The sequence below is a fragment of the Myotis brandtii genome, unplaced genomic scaffold (assembly GCF_000412655.1).
Source record: "Myotis brandtii unplaced genomic scaffold, ASM41265v1 scaffold359, whole genome shotgun sequence".
In the NCBI taxonomy this organism is placed as follows: Eukaryota; Metazoa; Chordata; class Mammalia; order Chiroptera; family Vespertilionidae; genus Myotis; species Myotis brandtii.
The window spans coordinates 1529674-1547060 of record NW_005363802.1 but is presented as its reverse complement, the minus strand read 5'-3'; the positions used below and the strand labels follow the sequence as shown (position 1 = coordinate 1547060).

Below are 17387 nucleotides of genomic sequence, written 5' to 3'. Positions count from 1 at the left end.
CTACATCAAAATTTCCTCTTATAAGGATACCAGATTGGATTAGGCCCACCCATACAGGCTCATTTCAACTTAAATCACCTCTTTGAAGGCCCCATCTCCAAATATAGCCACATTCTGAGGGTGTGCATGGGGGCTAGAACTTATGAATTTGGGGGGTAGGGGAACAATTTGGCCCATAACGTGTATAGGTATTTACAAAATGTATAATTTTGGTACTTGAATAGATTTAACTAATACCTTAGTGTATTTTTAAACTTTTAAGCATCTTTTCACGTACTGTATTTTCAGATAAATATTTAAGGATTAGATTAGTTGGCATTCTAGAGGTCTAGTGTTGAGCAGCTAAAATGATCAAAGGAAAAGGTCTTCATGTGTGTAGACAGGCTGACAGAGTAATTCTTCACACCATGACTTAAAGGGAATCTGGGGAAACAAGGGTTAATATACCAAACATGGTACTGAAATGTGATTAAGAACAAAACCTGACTAAATAGCTTTGTCCTTCAGTGAAGCAACAACTAACTGATGGAAAAGCTCTTGAACCAGAAGCAAAAGGTAGCTGAAAATCTGATTCTTTTGAAGAAAAAAAAGATGCTTTAATTGGCTGGTCTTACCTATCTATACAAAGATGAAAAGTATGGGGAAAACAAGAGTTGGGGGTCAAAGCAGGTGGTGCAGGAGTGGTGGCAATAGCTGCGGAGCCCCCAAAGCAAGCAGAACTGTGGTTTGGGGAGGAGGGGCCTGTTACAGCGCTGTGCTTGCCACTGGGCGTTTGGGCCATCTGAGACAGTGCATACTTCCACGCTGTCTGTGAATGTACAGAACAAGTTCAGTGTTAAAGACCAACTATGACCGCAGAGAATGGACAAATGTACTTTTGACCAATGAGAACAATTTCAGGAGGCTGTGTGGAAGATGGAAAGGTACTTCATCAATGGGTTACTTCTGGTTTTGTCACCTCCTTCACCCTTGTGAAAAATTCCCTAGTTGAAGTTAAAACATGTCTTAAAGAAAACCTTGCTTTACGTTTCTATAAAAACTTGTGTAAGCTTTCACTGTCCTATGACACTGATGCCAGTTCTCACACAATACCAGTGGCTTGTGGGGCAGTGCAGTGTTAAGTAGAAAAACGGACCTGTGTGTTCTGAGAAGTCGCCACTGTGGCCTGTCAACCGGGAGGTACTGTTGTGATTGCAGAAAAAGAACATGGGTATATCGGGCAGAGCACAGATCGATGGTCTCTGCATTCGTGGACAGCGGGGCAACAGTGCAGCCTTCTAGGAAACAAAGGACAAAACCAGATTGGTGCGTTTTATTTGGATCTCTTTGGAAGTGCTAACGATTACAAATTTAATACCTATGCTCAGTGAAGCCTGATGCCTGTGGGAAAGCATAAGCCCTGGCAAATGCCCAGGGTGCTACTGATGTCCCTCCACTGCTCTTGTATTCCGGAACCTTCAGTAACGCCACCTACTACCAGATCTATGCTTTGCCAACTCGCCAGTCCTGGTTCTGTCCCATCAGCTGTCCAATCCCCATGCCTAGTGCTGCTTTTTTCCCACACCTTTGTGCCCAGCATGCTTTCCCTGTGCACCCCACCCACCAGCTCCTACGCTCATCACTGGACTTGCCTTGGAGCTCCTTCAAAGATGCAGGCATACATGAAATTTGGTACTTAATTACAGTAACGTACTCACGCAGGGCTCTTGGTACATGTTCCCATCTCACTCTCAAGCCTAGAGAAAAGGGTTGCTGTTTGCAGGGCCCTGCCGTTGTGTGGCCGGGCCAGGACCCATCAATCTCTACCCTAGAACTCCCTGCTGCTGCTCCTGGCCGCTTGCGTCGCAGCCCTCTGTGCTACATGGTCATTGAGGGCAGAGCAAACTACATAAAACAGTATGTGTTGCCTGGACTGGTTTGGCTCAGTGGATAGAGCATCGGCCTGGGGACTGAAGGGTCCTGGGTTTGATTCCAGTCAAGGGCATGTACCTTGGTTGCAGGCATATCCCCAGTGGGGGGTGTGCAGGAGGCAGCTGATCGATGTTTCTCTCATCGATGTTTCTGGCTCTCTATCCCTCTCCCTTCCTCTCTGTAGAAAAATCAATAAAACATATTAAAAAAAAATAAAATTAAAACAAACAAAAAACAATACGTGTTTGGGTCTCTCCAATGAGCATGGCTGAAATGACTCCTAGATTTCTAGCTGAATATCTTTTTCTGCTCCCAAAGCTCTGGCACCTAATTTGAGATGATCCAGGTTCTGTAAATTGGGTTAAAATATATACTAGTTTGCAGACTTTCGAAATAAAACTAAAATGGTATTGGTGGCAGGGTGAGCAGCACTTAAAAAATTCGATATTAAATTCTCACAATCTTGGACAAACATCTTTATTTAGTAAATCAAATAAATAGGGTAAAAAAATCATAGTAGCAACTTTACACAAAGATACAAGAACAAACTTAGAATTACTTGCTCAAGTTAGTCAGAATGGAACAAAATTCTTCAAGTGCTCACAAGTAGCACGGAAAATATGTGCTTACATTACTTGCTTTTCGATCGACATCTACTCGTTTACAGTAAGGCCCCACACTCCTTACAGTAAAAAAGCCCACTCCCGCCCCCTCTGGTGCACAGCCTAAAAGGCCAGGAGTGCAAATGTTAATGTAATACAAGCTTTTCTGTCTTTACAAGTTGATGAAAATCATCTTACAGCTTTTTACTAATACAGATTATCAACAGGTTCATTAAATCTTTAGCATACTAAGGGAAAGGAAAGAAAAGAACACAACCCTGCACTTGGGGCCCAGTCATCCATTTTACAGACATGGATCCCGGATTTCAGAATGACAGCAGGATCACTGTCCCGTCCCGGACAGCGGCAGGTACGTGGCACTGGGCACTGCACACGCTGTTTACTTCAGCTTCTTGGGTAGGGCTATGCACAGTGCCTATACATTTCTATATCATCTCTAGATGTATGGCTACGTCCATGTATGTCCTACCAACTTTATTCCTCACTGCAGATGCTTTAGTTTTACATCTACCAAATCTTGACAATGACATTTGGTTCTGGATTGTTACATCAAGATCAAGCTATATGAATGAGGAAAGTCAAAAGCTTATTCTCAGATTTTCAAAGATGTTTCAAGGATATTGATAAAGAAATCCTTATAAATAACTGTTCAGAAGCAAATATTAATCTACTAGAGGCCCGGTGCACGGGATTTGTGCACTGGTGAGGGGCATGGCCTGCGGGGATCAGCCCACCGTGGGAGCGCACTGACCGCCAGGGGGCAGTTCCTCTGTTGAGTGTCTGCCCCCTGGTGGTCAATGTGTCATAGCGACTGGTCGACTGGTTGGTCTGCTGTTCAGTCGCTGGACTTTTATTATATAGGATTGATAATTCTAAGAAACTGTACTATTTTTATCTATAAGGAATTTCACTAGGTTTAGATAAATTAACACTACAAGTAAAACTTTCCCAGGCTATTTAATCAAGTAACTTACAATGTACACATTCCTGAGTATATTCCATTGTAGCGACATTGTTTATTTCCAAATTTTTCTGTGCTTAGCTTAAGAGGTGTTTCTTTCCAAGAAACTGAACTTTTCTGTCAAATGCACTGGATCGAATAGGAGAATTTGGTTCATAAAATGGATTCATTGCAAACTAGGAAAGAAGAAAGTATTAGTGAGTTTGTCAGTAAAAAGACTGACAAATCATGAGTCTCTAAATTATTTTGAGCTTTAAATTAAAAGAAATCATTAAACACATTCAAAACAAGTCAGAAGATCACATTTTTAAGTTTCCATAAAAATGTTCTATTGTTAAATAGTAACTTCCCCTTAAGGAAATTTATTTCTCGGTGTTATAGTTTTGAGCAGTACCTGTGGTGAAACTGATGGTGGTATGATAAGTGTTGCCTATGTAAGCAAAATTAATTCAGGATTCACCCTGTGTGTGAATTACTAATCTTATATTCATTGTAAACATATGAATTAATCTGTAAGACCTACATAAAATACAAATGAAAAATGTGCCATATCATGGGTCTTTAAGTTAAGAAAAAGTTATACCACACTGATTAAAAACTACTCTTGTGTGGTAATTTTTTTAAAAATATATTTTATTGATTTTTTACAGAGAGGAAGGGAGAGAGATAGAGAGTTAGAAACATCGATGAGAGAGAAACATCGATCAGCTGCCTCCTGCACATCTCCTAATGGGGATGTGCCCGCAACCCAGGTACATGCCCTTGACCGGAATCGAACCTGGGACCTTTCAGTCCGCAGGCCGACGCTCTATCCACTGAGCCAAACCGGTTTCGGCTGTGTGGTAATTTTTTAATAATCAGGTTTTTAATACTCTCCTTTAACAAGGCTAAGTGGCCAGTTTCTCAGATAATGCAATGAATGTATCATAACAGTCAGAGAAAATTATTAATAACAAATGGAATCACTACTGAGGAAAGGAGTTAGCAATTTTTATACCTTAATCACTTTGTCTACCTTTATAAAAGGACTAGATATTCTTACTTGCTAGTGCTGACTAGGAATATTGTTAGCTGTATCAATATGCAAAAATCTTGTTCAAATACAGAACATTTAAATTATTAAGAAATACTGTTGTCAGCACTGCAGTTTAACCACTGATGTCCTATTATTTTATTTTTTTCCAATTAAATATCAAGAAATGCGGGTGGCACCAATCTCCTTGGGTGACTATTTGATAATATATGAATCACTTCCTGCTGGTTTATGATCGGTATTGATTGCACTGTAACTTATTTGTAAAGTAGATGGAAAGCATTTTAGATTGAAATTATAAAGCAATTTCTCTTATGGAGAATACTTCCTTCCCTCTCTTTAGGGTTCCCCAGTAAAATCAACTATATGCACCGAAAGGGGGAGAATGAAGTAGATTTTAAAATAACCACAAGCCCTGGCCGGTGTTTCTCAGTGGTTAGAGCATCAGCCTGTGGACTGAAAAGGGTCATGGGTTCAATTTCGGTCAAGGGCATGTGACTGGGTTGCAGGCTCTATTCCCAGCCCCCGTTGGGGCGTGTGTGGGAGGCAACCAATTGTTGGTTATGTCTGTCTGTCTCTCCCCTCCTACTCTCTCTAAAAAAAATCAATGGGAAAAATATCCTTGGCTGAGGATTAACAACAACAAAATAACTATGAGTTCTTTTCCTAAATACATGTTAATCTGGTGAAGACTTGCCTGATGAGGGAGCTGCCAGGGATGGTCTGACTGAGGAAGAGCTGCTCTGAGATGAAAACTACTACAAGGGAGTCACTTTGACAGGCCAGTTCCCTGCCGTTTGAATCCTTTTTATCAGATTTAAAAAGTTATAGAACATACATACCTTTATGTATAGTTCATAGACATCAGTAAAGAAGTTCTTTATTCCATCTTCTTGTCTTACGTCATGAAGCATAATAAATCTCATATGTGAAATAATTAAGGTGTAATCTTAGAAATGTAAAATGAAAAGCAATAGTTCAAAGTTAGGTTAGTTTTTACCTTAAAGAGAACATAATCTTTTAAAGTTAAAAAATAAGACCACCCTTGATAGGGTTCAGATAAACCTTAGTTTTATATACCAGACTTGGTTTTAAAATGATTTAAACAAAATGTATTTTTTCCCTGAAAAAAATAAAAGTAGCTACGTAAATGGCAATTTTTACCTGACACTTTAAAGTCCATCAACTTATTCTGGCATCTGTGTCCCATATTCTAGTTGGTTACCCCAACCTTTAGTTAGATATCTTTATTAAGAAGGTAAGGATATGACCTGCAGTAACAAATGCTGAAACAAACCACTCATTGAACTTGTCCACAGTTTTCAAGTACATGTTGTTTGACAGCCACATATTCTCATCCACCAGGTCAAGGGCAGCGTGGGCTATGAACTGGTTCAGATGACGATGGTCGTCCTAGATGACAGTGTGAGCAGCACCAGGTTAACATTTCCATACAGCATCAAGACAGCCAACATTTCAATCTGTAAATCCTATACAGTTCTTCTTGCGGGGGGACACTTTCTTTTTCTAAAAAAGTATATTTTTATTGATTTCAGAGAGAAAGGGAGTGAGAGATAGAAACATCAATGATGAGAGAGTCATTGATTGGCTGCCTCCTGCACGCCCCACACTGGAGGTCAAGCCTGCAACCTGGGCATGTGCTCTGACCAGAATCAAACCGTGACCTCCTGGTTCATAGGTTGACGCTCAACCACTGAGCCATGCCAGCCGGGCTACTTTTAAATTTGGTATCTAAAACTCAATAAATAGAAATAGCTGATTATAATATACTAATTATAATATTAATAAAATGTGTTCAAGAAACTAAAAAAATTTTAATTTTGCAAGAAGGAAGCTACCAGTTTCCGTAACCTTTTAAGCATGTGGGGGAAAAAATACTCTGTTGGAAAACAAATAGATCCTCCTTTCAAGAAGCCTGTAGCCTTTTAGAGCAGCGGTTCTCAACCTGTGGGTCGCGACCCCTTTGGCGGTCGAACAACCCTTTCACAGGGGTCGCCTAAGACCATCCTGCATATCAGATATTACATTACGATTCATAACAGTAGCAACATTACAGTTATGAAGTCGCAACGAAAATAATTTTTTAAAACATACTTTATTGATTTTTTACAGAGAGGAAGGGAGAGGGATAGAGAGTTAGAAACATCGATGAGAGAGAAACATCGACCAGCTGCCTCCTGCACACCCCCTACTGGGGACACGCCCGCAAAAAGGTACATGTGCCCCTGACCGGAATCGAACCCGGGACCCTTGAGTCCGCAGTCCGATGCTCTATCCACTGAGCCAAACCGGTCAGGGCGCAACAAAAATAATTTTATGGTTGGGTCACAACATGAGGAACTGTATTTAAAGGGCCAGAAGGTTGAGAACCACTGTTTTAGAGGAAGACAGGAAAAAATACCTAAGAGGTTGTGGATAAAGGACAGCAACATAGGTAAGCTGGGGCTAAGGACAGAGAGGTGACATTGGCACAGGCCTCAAGGTGGGGTGAGGGGGAGGCTTCCTGTGTAGTGACACCTGGTGAGCAGTGAAGACAGGCGAGGAGGTGGCACTCCTAACGTGTTGGCATGACTCTTTCAGGTGTAAGGAGTTTACAAGGCAGGGGGACCTGGGAGTGGCAGGAGGCCATGCTTAACCCTTGTGAGCACTCAGTCCCCTGTGTGATAGCAGGAGACAGTCCTGTCAGAGCTGGGAGTGTCCTTTTCATGGGCTGACAGAGCTGAACTGGAGAAGGTGGGAATGTCCCACCATATTGTGGAGGGGGAGTTCACAACCTGAAATGGTTTTACTCCTGAAGAATTCTTACTTTCCATATGCATTTTCAGAGAACACCTCTGTTATGGGTTGAATTGTACCCCCACCCATTCCTGTGTTGCAGTCCCCACCCCCAGTACCTTAGAATGCAGCCTTATTTGGAAAGAGGGTTGTTGCAGATGTAACTACAGTGGGGCCTTGACTTACGAGTTTTATTCGTTCAGAGACCGAGCTCGTTAAGGAGCTAGTTAACTCAAATTACTCTATCAACTCAATGCAAAAAATCGGCCGAGAGACTCAACCCTGGACCTCAGGATGGAACCTTATTTGGAGATAGGGCCTTTATAGAAGTAATCAAGTTCAAATGAGGTCATTAGGATGGGCCCTGACCCAATGTGACTGATGTATTTATAAAAAAGGGGACCCTTGGACACAGACACACCCAGGGAGAACGCCACGTGGAGACTGGAGTTGTGCTACCACCAGGCAAGGAACTACCAGGAACTAGGAGAGAGGCTGGAACAGATCCTTCGCGAGCACCTTCCCTGCCAAGGGGGCACGGCTCTCCCCACCCTTGAGCTGGGCCTTCTGACCTCCAGAACTGAAACAACATTCCCATTGTGCTAAGCCACCCAGGTTTTGTGCTCTGTGACGGCAGCCCTGGGAAACTGTACAGACCCTTTGCTGAGGAGGCTGTTCCCACAACTGGGCTGGAGGAAGGCTGCCAGTTACCCTGGAATCCCTCGCACAGCTAAGCATGTTTACTTCACGCCCGTTGCCAAGATGCAGCTAATTTAATCCTTAGAGAAAGGGATGTATTTCGTGTCTGGCTTATAGCAGCATTTTCCATTACTTTTCAGGGATGATCAATCTTGAGAGATTAGGAGAAAACTAGAAATGCTTTCAGAAGGTAAGTGGTAGCATCTTGCGATGAAGAACTTTTATATGCACTGCTTTATGTACCACCAGGCCCCAGAGTGCACAGGAACTATAACTGAGTAGCGGTGTAACGCAAAGCAATCACTGCTACAGAGATGCCTTAAACCAGCCGTGGGCAAACTACGGCCCGCGGGCTGGATCCGGCCCTTTGAAATGAATAAAACTAAAAAAAAAAAAAAAAGACCGTACCCTTTTATGTAATGATGTTTACTTTGAATTTATATTAGTTCACACAAACACTCCATCCATGCTTTTGTTCCGGCCCACCGGTCCAGTTTAAGAACCCATTGTGGCCCTTGAGTCAAAAAGTTTGCCCACCCCTGCCTTAAACCAAAGTTTTAATGAGCAGCGTGCTCACAGGGATGTGGGAAAATAATGTAGCACCAACACCTGGTAGGATAATTACTCACATTTCTATCATATTTTACTGGCAAGATCTGAATAGTTGACAAGCATCCTACACTAGACTGGGCATTATGCATTACAATGAATTTGAAAAATCAACTCCTGTCTTAAAGAACATTAAAGCTTATTTTTGGAGGTCGGGAGACACAGCACAACTTATAGGCAATTAGGAACGTGGACTGGTACAGAAAGATGGAAAGGGACCCAGCTATTCTCATCTCAAGGCTCTATGGCTCTGTTTATTCTGAATGGAGACGTTCTCCAACCCAGTTGTTTTTCTACAGCCATTCTTGATAAGGAAGCTGGGTGTGTCACTGGGGAGGAGAGCATATGGGCACCAGCCAGTAGATAAGGTAGAAGGTCACTGGAAACTGCCATCGTCTTGGGCAGCAGGAAGACATGTAAGTAAGGGTCCCTTTTAACCCTCCCAGGTGTAAATGGATCTACTATGTATGTCCTGGTGAAAAATGTGACTTGCTGGGGCAGAATGGGCTTTCATGGCATTTCAAGGCAGCAACGACTGTTCTTTCAGACCCACTATGGGTGGACCATGTTTCTATGCGCGTAAGGAGTAGCTTTTCCTAGTTGGGTGGCACAGTGGACTGAAGACCAGGAAAAGAGGCCCAGAGCATCCTCCCAGTACATGCTAAGTGTGCCGATAAAGGATGAAGCAATTCATTGAACCTTCCCTGACTGGCTTCTACCAGCCCATGGGACTCCAGAGCAAACCTCGCTTAATTGTTATCTCATCTGTCCAGATCTCCAGTTCGAAAAGCACATTACACCATTATCATTACAACAGCGTGACAGTTCTCACGGGGTTTGTTAAGGTTCCATACGCACTTTGGATTCTGCTTTTCCAGGTGGCAGAAACTCCATTTCAAAAACTGGATTGTCATGGTGGCCAACAATCACGAAGTAGAAGCTTCCAGACATTGTCTCCAATATATGGCTCCTAATTAAATGAAAAGAAAATGCATGTTTAGTACTCAAGACTGAAAACCAAAAATGGTTAGCTGGGAGCGTACAGTTCCGGGGAAAGTACAACCGAGGTGTGCCAGGGCCCAAGATGCATCATGCCTCACAGGGACTCCTGCTGATTCACTCAGAACATGCAACAAAAGCCAAAGAAGTCCGAAATATATTTCCTAATGAACGCAATGCTTTGTAAAGGAAATCAGGCTAGAGCTGGCGCATGTAACCCAGGAACTGGAAGGCCAGGTCTGGGAAAAAAGGCAGGCAGGAGACTCTCTTGGCATGGTGAAGTAAGTAGGATTTAAAATATTATTTGGGGCAGGGGTTGTTACACTACAGCCTACAGGCCAAATCTGGCCTCATCTGTCTTACTATAGTCAAAGGCTGCTTTTGCCCTACAGTGGCAGAGGTGAGCAGTTGTGATAGGGATCGCCTGGTGCTTTACAGAAAAAAATGGTCCCTGTTTTAGGGGAAAACGAGAAAAAGGCCCAACTAGTAAAACTGGATAACCAAGACAAGCAGGAATGATACAAAAGCCGTGCAAAATAGGAGAATTGGCCAGAATTCTCAAGAGAAAGTGAGGGGAAGAGGGATGGGAGCTTGAAATGTTAACCAAGTCAGCAATGACATCATTCATTTTTGCTGGAATAGGTTTCCTAGCTGGAGTTTGCCAAGGGAAGGGCTTACTTCACAAACATTTAAGCAGCAGAGAGAAAAGATAAGGCAGACACCTCCCCCAATGCACATTTAAGCAGCAGCAGAAGACAATTAATGTATAAAGGAAGATAACCACCCGCAAAATACTTCTCTCCCGTATGGAAATCCATGACTGGGAGAGAAGCATGGTGCTAAGTACCGAGTGAGGACAAACAACAAGGAAACTGAAGGAAATACCGCATAAAGGTTGTATCACAAACTACACAGCTGGGCAGGCCTTGAGCTGCCAAGAATTTGATTTCACAAACACCTGGAGAAGGGAAGTAACTCTCTTCAATTATGACAAGGAATAACTGAACAGTGGGTGAAGTGGAAGGAAAAGAAACCATACAACCACATAGTCTCAGGAAGGGAATATCTACAATCATTTAATGTTAGAGGGCTTACTATGCCTAGGTAGTGGGCAAAAGGGAGACACTCTCTAGAACTCTGTGCTGTCCTGTATATGGAACTTTCTGCGAGAATGGAAATGTTCTGTACCTGCGCTGTACGATCTAGTAGCCACTGGAGATTAAGGAGCATTTGAAATGTGGTTCGTGTCTGCAGAACTGAATTTGAAATTTTATTTAATTTTAACTGATTAAATAGCCACACGTGGTTCATGGCTACTGTATTGGACAGTGTAGCTCTAGACCAGTGGTTGGCAAACTCATTAGTCAACAGAGCCAAATATCAACAGTACAACGATTGAAATTTCTTTTGAGAGCCAAATTTTTCATTTTTAAACTATATAGGTAGGTACATTGTTATTAACTTAATTAGGGTACTCCTAAGGCTTAGGAAGGAGGAGCAGGCCTAAGCCAGCAGGTGGTCATCCCCCAAGGGGTCCCAGACTGCTGGAGGGCAAAGGCCAGGCTGAGGGACCCCCCGCCCCGAGTGCACACATTTTTGTGCACCGGGCCTCTACTACTTTAATAAAGCCAATTTTTAATAAACAGGGAAAAGGAACCAGTTAGAGCTACTGAAGTTGTCCAAACAAGAATTAATTGAGTTTTCCTAGCTTGAATGGCTCAGTTGGTTGGAGCATGGTCCATGGCACTGAAAGATTACTGGCCCGATTCCCAGTCAGGACACATACCTGGGTTTTGGGTTCCATTCTGGTTCTGGTGTATATGAAAGGCAGCTGATTGATGTTTCTCTCTTACTTTGTTGTCTCTATCTCCTTCTCTCCCTTCCTCTCTCTAAGCATATCCTTGGGTGAGGATTTTTTTTTTTTAAAGAAGTAATAGAGTTTAACTACTGTAGTGATGAGGAATATAAAAGAAGGTGAACAGACTTAAAATATAATTTGAAAGAAAAATCTATAGGACTTAGTAATGAAATAAATATATGAGATAAAGGAGAAGGAAGAACCAAGGTTGATTCTCAGATTTAAAAGCGAGAAATTGATTGGACAGAAATGTCATATACTAAAGGGGGAAAGATTGGAAAACATATTAGCAATGTATAAATTCTATTCCAGTAATAGTTCATTATAGCAATATTAGCTAATAAATCTTGGTTTGAACATATGTTTGAATAACATTAACCTACATGGTAGAAAAGCAAAAACAAACACTCCTGGAGTTCCTGATTAGATAATACATTGTCATAGGTTGCTATGTCACCCCAAACCCAAACTAGCAGTGTCTCATAATTAGAGAGTGGTTGATAAATCCTATCAATAAAGTCTTGGGATCTTCATGAAGAGCATCCTAGACAGGAGGGCTAGGTTCATGAATCAAGTGAATGCTTCCTTAAGTATGCTCTTTGCTCTACTGACACCACCCTGGCTGCATTCTGCAATGCTGTGAGGCAAAAAATAAATTTGGTGAGACCTATGCTGCTTCAGGTGATAGGAATACATCAGGGTCTGTCCCAGACTGTCTGATACATAGATAAGATGTCAACAGGTATTCAGGTGCAAGTGGACAGGTGTAGCCCTTAGATTTATCATCCTCTTTCTTCCCTTACTGTGGAATAAGTAAAAAAAGAAAAAAAAAAAAAAACACACCAAAAAACAGAAGGATGGTTTAATAGCTCCATTGGAAGCTATAAGACAATAAAGCCAAACTTTAAACAATCTAAGGAAAAATTTGTCTTCATATATTGCTGGGGTCTTATCCGCAGCTGCAAGGGTTCAGGAATCTGGAAAAGGGCTGCAATGTAAATTAAATAAACTAGACATGAAATATAAATTTAGGAGGCATGGGGGAGTCAGGGGAGGCTCCACTTTCTAGTGAAGTGGACTCTCTGACTGTCCAGACCCATGGCTTTTTATTTGCTGGGAAACACATTGGCCCTTTAAGAATGCAAACAGGTAAGGTTTGATAAATAGGAAAAGATTTTCATTAGTCAACAGAGCCAAATATCAACAGTACAACGATTGAAATTTCTTCCGAGAGCCAAATTTTTTAAACTTAAACTATATAGGTAGGTACATTGTTATTAACTTAAGTAGGGTACTCCTAAGGCTTAGGAAGAGCCACACTCAAGGGGCCAAAGAGCCACAGTTTGCCGACCACTGCTCTAGACCAATGATTGCAAACCTTTCTTTTATTTTTTTTGACAGTTCCAGGATTTCTTCCACCTTCCCTCCACCCATGAAGTATTACTTAAACTCCAATATGTAACACAAACAATACAAATAAAGCACCACAACATCTGTGTTTGTGTAAGTTGTGTGTGCCTGCTCAACCTGAAGTAGGGGCCCTTCGAGCATCTGCAAGGGAGACTAGGCCTCGAGGCGTGGAGGAGGGAGCTACACAGAACTTGGCAATGGATTAAATGGAGAACTGAAGATGTTTCCAAATGTTTGGCTGAGGTGATCAAGCAGAATATCAGGATGCCATGCTATCCACTGAGAAAACAAATAAGGGAAGGAAGAGGGATGCAAACATGTCAGTTTAGATCAGGGGTGGGCAAACTTTTTGACTCGAGGGCCACAATGGGTTCTTAAACTGGACCGGAGGGCCGGAACAAAAGCATGGATGGAGTGTTTGTGTGAACTAATATAAATTCAAAGTAAACATCATTACATAAAAGGGTACGGTCTTTTTTTTTTAGTTTTATTCATTTCAAACTGGCCAAATCCGGCCCGCGGGCCGTAGTTTGCCCACGGCTGGTTTAGAACATGGTGTGGTAGCCAGAATAGCCCTCCTGACCACCTCCTTCACCCCCCCTCCCCCTCCCCCGCCCCAAATGTCCACATCCTAATCTTGGGAACCTGTGAATGAATGTTAATTTACCAGGTAAAGGGGAATTAAGGCTACAAATGGAACTAAGGTTGCTCATCAGCTGACCTTAGATAGGAGAGGATCCTGGGCTACCCAGGTGGGCCCAATGCAAGCGCAAGGGGCTTTAAAAGTGGAGGGAAGCACGAGAGGAAGTCAGGTGACTACAGGTCCTGGCTTTAACGATGGAGGAAGAGGTCACCAGTCACAGAATACCGGTGGCATCCAGAAGCTGGAAAGGACAAAGGAACAGAGTCTCCCCAAGAACCGAGTCTCCCCAGGAGCCTCCAGAAGGGAACACAGCCTCCTGATACCTGGATTGCAGCCCAGTGAGACCCACATTGGACTTCTATGCTAAGAACTGCAATGTAATGCATTTGTGTTGTTTCAAGCCACTAAATTTGTGGCAATTTGTTAGGGCAGCAATACGAAACTAACACACATGTCAGAGCTGGAAAAAAAACATAAAACCTCCCTTGCAGGTACGAGAAAAAAGGAAATATTCAAGGAAGCATCAGCCAAAAGGTAAAAGTGCATTCTGTAAAGAGAGCCGGGACATAGGGAGTTCATTTACCATGGCACACGGGTAGCAAAGCATTGTTGGAAAGGTGGGTCTGGGGCAACGGTGCGTCAAGATGGACCTACCTTAGGGCAATAAGGGGAAAGAGCATGGAAAAGAACAGGGACTGTGGTTTTTTCCAGCCTGAATCCCTGACACCAAGCCTAGTATATAATAAGTGCTCAATGTTTGCAGAATGGAGCTGCGGAGGTGGGGGGAGGGCTGTAGTTTACAGTGTGAGATGACCCTAAGAATAGGGGAGAGGGAATGCTGGAGTGAGAGGCAGGGTGGGATTAAGCAGCCTAGCTGAGGCCTGTGGGGTGGGGAGGAAGGGGAGTACTCAGAGGCCTGATAGCTGGAGTCTGTTCAAGCTATTAACAGCAAGGTTGTGAGAAGTTGCTGAAGTTCCTTACATAAAGCAATCCTCCATTACAAGGGGCAGGGCTTGTTGCCTGAGGGTAGGGGAGGCAGGACTGCACCTGCAGTGAGGACAGCAGCAGTCTCTGGCTGCTAGGGTGACTTGCGCTGCTTTTGGGAGAGAGACAACTAAAGAAATCAAGGTGGTGCTATAAGGAGCTCAGGGCTACCTTGAACTCAAAGAGGCTGTGCACATAATGTAGGAAGTAGGGCACTAACTAGTAATGAACACAGAAATGGGACCTGGGACCTTCAGAAACCTGTGAGGCAAAAGCCCAAATGAGCTGAAATGTGTGGACTAAGTTAAGAAAAAGAAAGCCTTTTTAGGCTACAGTCAGGAAAAAGCAGGGGAGAAAGGCCAACTGCTTCAAGCACCTGGTATACAAAGTACAGAGGATGCAGATCTGCTGAACTTCAATTTCCTTAAAAAGCATGATTTTCCAACAGCAAATGTGGAAGAATCAAGGTTAGGCAGGCTATGAACCTCAAGATGGGAATATTAAAAAATCTAGACGTTTCAATAAATACAAGTATTCAGTTCTCAGCAAATTACATATCTTGGATTAACAAATGTGATTATACATCTAGTGATCAGTGATATTTGAGAAGTCGCAGGAACAGAAAAGAGCCGTATCATCAGATACAGGTGTTATTCCTATTTTCAAAAACAAAATGGTTTATCTCCTAGTCTATAATTGGGTACTTTCTTTTTTTTTTTTTAATTTATTGATTTTTTACAGAGAGTGGAAGGGAGAGAGATAGAGAGTTAGAAACATCGATGAGAGAGAAACATCGATCAGCTGCCTCCCGCACACCTCCTACTGGGGATGTGCCCGCAACCCAGATACATGCCCTTGACCGGAATCGAACCCGGGACCCCTCAGTCCGCAGGCCGGACGCTCTATCCACTGAGCCAAACCGGTTTCGGCAATAATTGGGTACTTTCAAAGAAATGAAAAGACCAATAGAAATATGTATTAAATGGCTGCCTTTGGTTAGACGCCATACTGAGAGCTTTTATTATACATTATTCAATGTGGAGCCCTACACAAAAAGAGTAGGTAACCCCTGGTTATACTGAGAACAAGTCACGCCAAACTTAAATTTTATGTTTTGGAAGGGAAATTAGGAGGCAGTAAATCATTTTGGGAAATAGTTTGGTGTACACCTAGAAACAACTAGACCTTTAGCTTGTATGATAACACAGTCTGGTATCCCCAGAGCTATAACAATGCTGGGGCCCAGAAAACACTCCTTATAACAATAATTGTGAGATGAAGCCAACTTATCACATTCAAAGATATGCTAAGGGCAACACATTTATTAGAAGGCAAAAGGCAAGATTCAAAAATATCGCCACAACTAAGAGAACTAAGTGTGACATTAAAAAAGTAGAATTTAATAGGATGCAAAATAAAGTCCTGTACTTGGGCTTGGAAAAAATGAACTGCACAACAGGGTGAGGAAACCTAGCTTAAGAGCAGTGCATCTACAAGCACCCATTTTCATTTATTGCAAACTCAATAAGAGGCAGCAGTCTGAAACAGTGGTCACAAAAAGCTAATGCAATACCAAGCTGCATTAAAAGAAGACAATGTCCTCTTCACAAATAATATCATCTCTGGGGAAGTAGTCAGTTCTGGGAACTGCATTTTAAATGAATCATAACTGAACTGTGTGTGGGGGGAGGAGAGTGGGATCTAGGCTAGGGAATGCTCTGGACAAAAGCTACTGAAAAAAACTGAGGATGTTTAAACTGAGGAAGGGAAAATACTTTTTTTGGGGGGGGTGAGGGTGAGGAGCAGTGTCCAGCACAATGTCATCTGTAGAGAGATACGCTGTCTAATGGAAAAGGGAGCTCACTAGGAATGGCAAATGGGTTTCCTTTCCTGAGCAAGTTCGAATCACTGGTAGTGACTGCCAGGAACTGGTGCTGAGATTCTGAGACTTAAGTGTGGTCAGCGGGAAAGATCGCTGTGATTAATTATCCACTGTCATGGGTGGTGGTGGGGGAAGGGCAGTTGGCCTACGCGAGTGCCAAGCAGTGACTCTTTTTGCCACCATGCAAAGCATTCCCATTAAAGCCCAGATGAAGTCATACTTTTCCCGCAGAGATGTCTCTGCGGGCTTCCATCTTCCACTCTCTTTTTTTCTAAATTCTACTCGAGTCTACAGTAATCTCAGCCCACCTTCATCTTTCCCACAGCATGCAAAAACAAAATTTAGCTCACTGATTTTCAACTAGAGACTTTTGCCTCCCCGAGGACATCTGGCAATGCCTGAGACATTCACGATGGTCAGAACTGGTGCGGAGGCGCTGCATTTAGTGGGCAGAGAGGCCAGGGACGCTGCTAACCACCCCGCGGTGCACAAGACAGCGCTCGCTACAAAGAGTTTTCGGGCCCCAAATGGCAATAGTGCCGCGGTTACGAAGCCCTGGGCTACTGAGTGACCTAGTAAAAGGCAAAAGATGCAAAACCCGGAGCTGGCGGAGCTCGCCGGATGCAATGCCTGGGCTGTGATGGGACCAGCGGCCGGGGGCTGGCCGGGTTGGGCCCGGCGCCGCAGGCCGCAACTGGGTGGAGAGACAGGGTTAACACCCAGATCACGCGGCCCCGGATGTCCCCTGAAGCGCCCGCCTCCTCCCCCAATCCTCGCTCTATCCCCTACCTGCGCAGACTTCGTAAGAAAGTATCCACTGAGATCCCGCCGCGGCGACTCGCGCTCTGAACTTCAGTAAGGAAGCCGGGCAAGCTCTCGCGAGACTCGGAGGCTACGCTCTCGCGATAAGTGGGCGGGGCTTCGGCAGCTAGTAACGCGGGCTCGCTGGCGCAGGCGCAGTAACGCTCCGGACTTAGGT

At 43.3% G+C, this 17387-nt stretch overlaps 2 protein-coding genes across 2 annotated transcripts in view; one reads left to right on the top strand and one right to left on the bottom strand.

Annotated features, from left to right (window-relative positions):
- Nucleotides 1-3387: 3387 nt before the first annotated feature.
- On the bottom strand, nucleotides 3388-17297 carry TRAPPC2 (trafficking protein particle complex 2). The gene is made up of 5 exons (XM_005871888.2): nucleotides 17198-17297; nucleotides 9491-9602; nucleotides 5797-5941; nucleotides 5371-5456; nucleotides 3388-3671 (listed from the first exon to the last, which is right to left on the bottom strand). The coding sequence occupies exons 2-5, from the start codon at nucleotides 9581-9583 to the stop codon at nucleotides 3573-3575; spliced, it is 423 nt and encodes a 140-aa protein (XP_005871950.1). The 5' UTR covers nucleotides 9584-9602; nucleotides 17198-17297; the 3' UTR covers nucleotides 3388-3572.
- Nucleotides 9793-17387, top strand: part of OFD1 (oral-facial-digital syndrome 1) — a 43994-nt gene continuing 36399 nt past the window's right edge. The window contains exon 1 of the mRNA XM_014544319.1: nucleotides 9793-9912. Within this exon, the coding sequence (XP_014399805.1) occupies nucleotides 9799-9912 (114 nt within the window). The 5' untranslated portion in view covers nucleotides 9793-9798. The remainder of the gene's footprint in view (nucleotides 9913-17387) is intronic.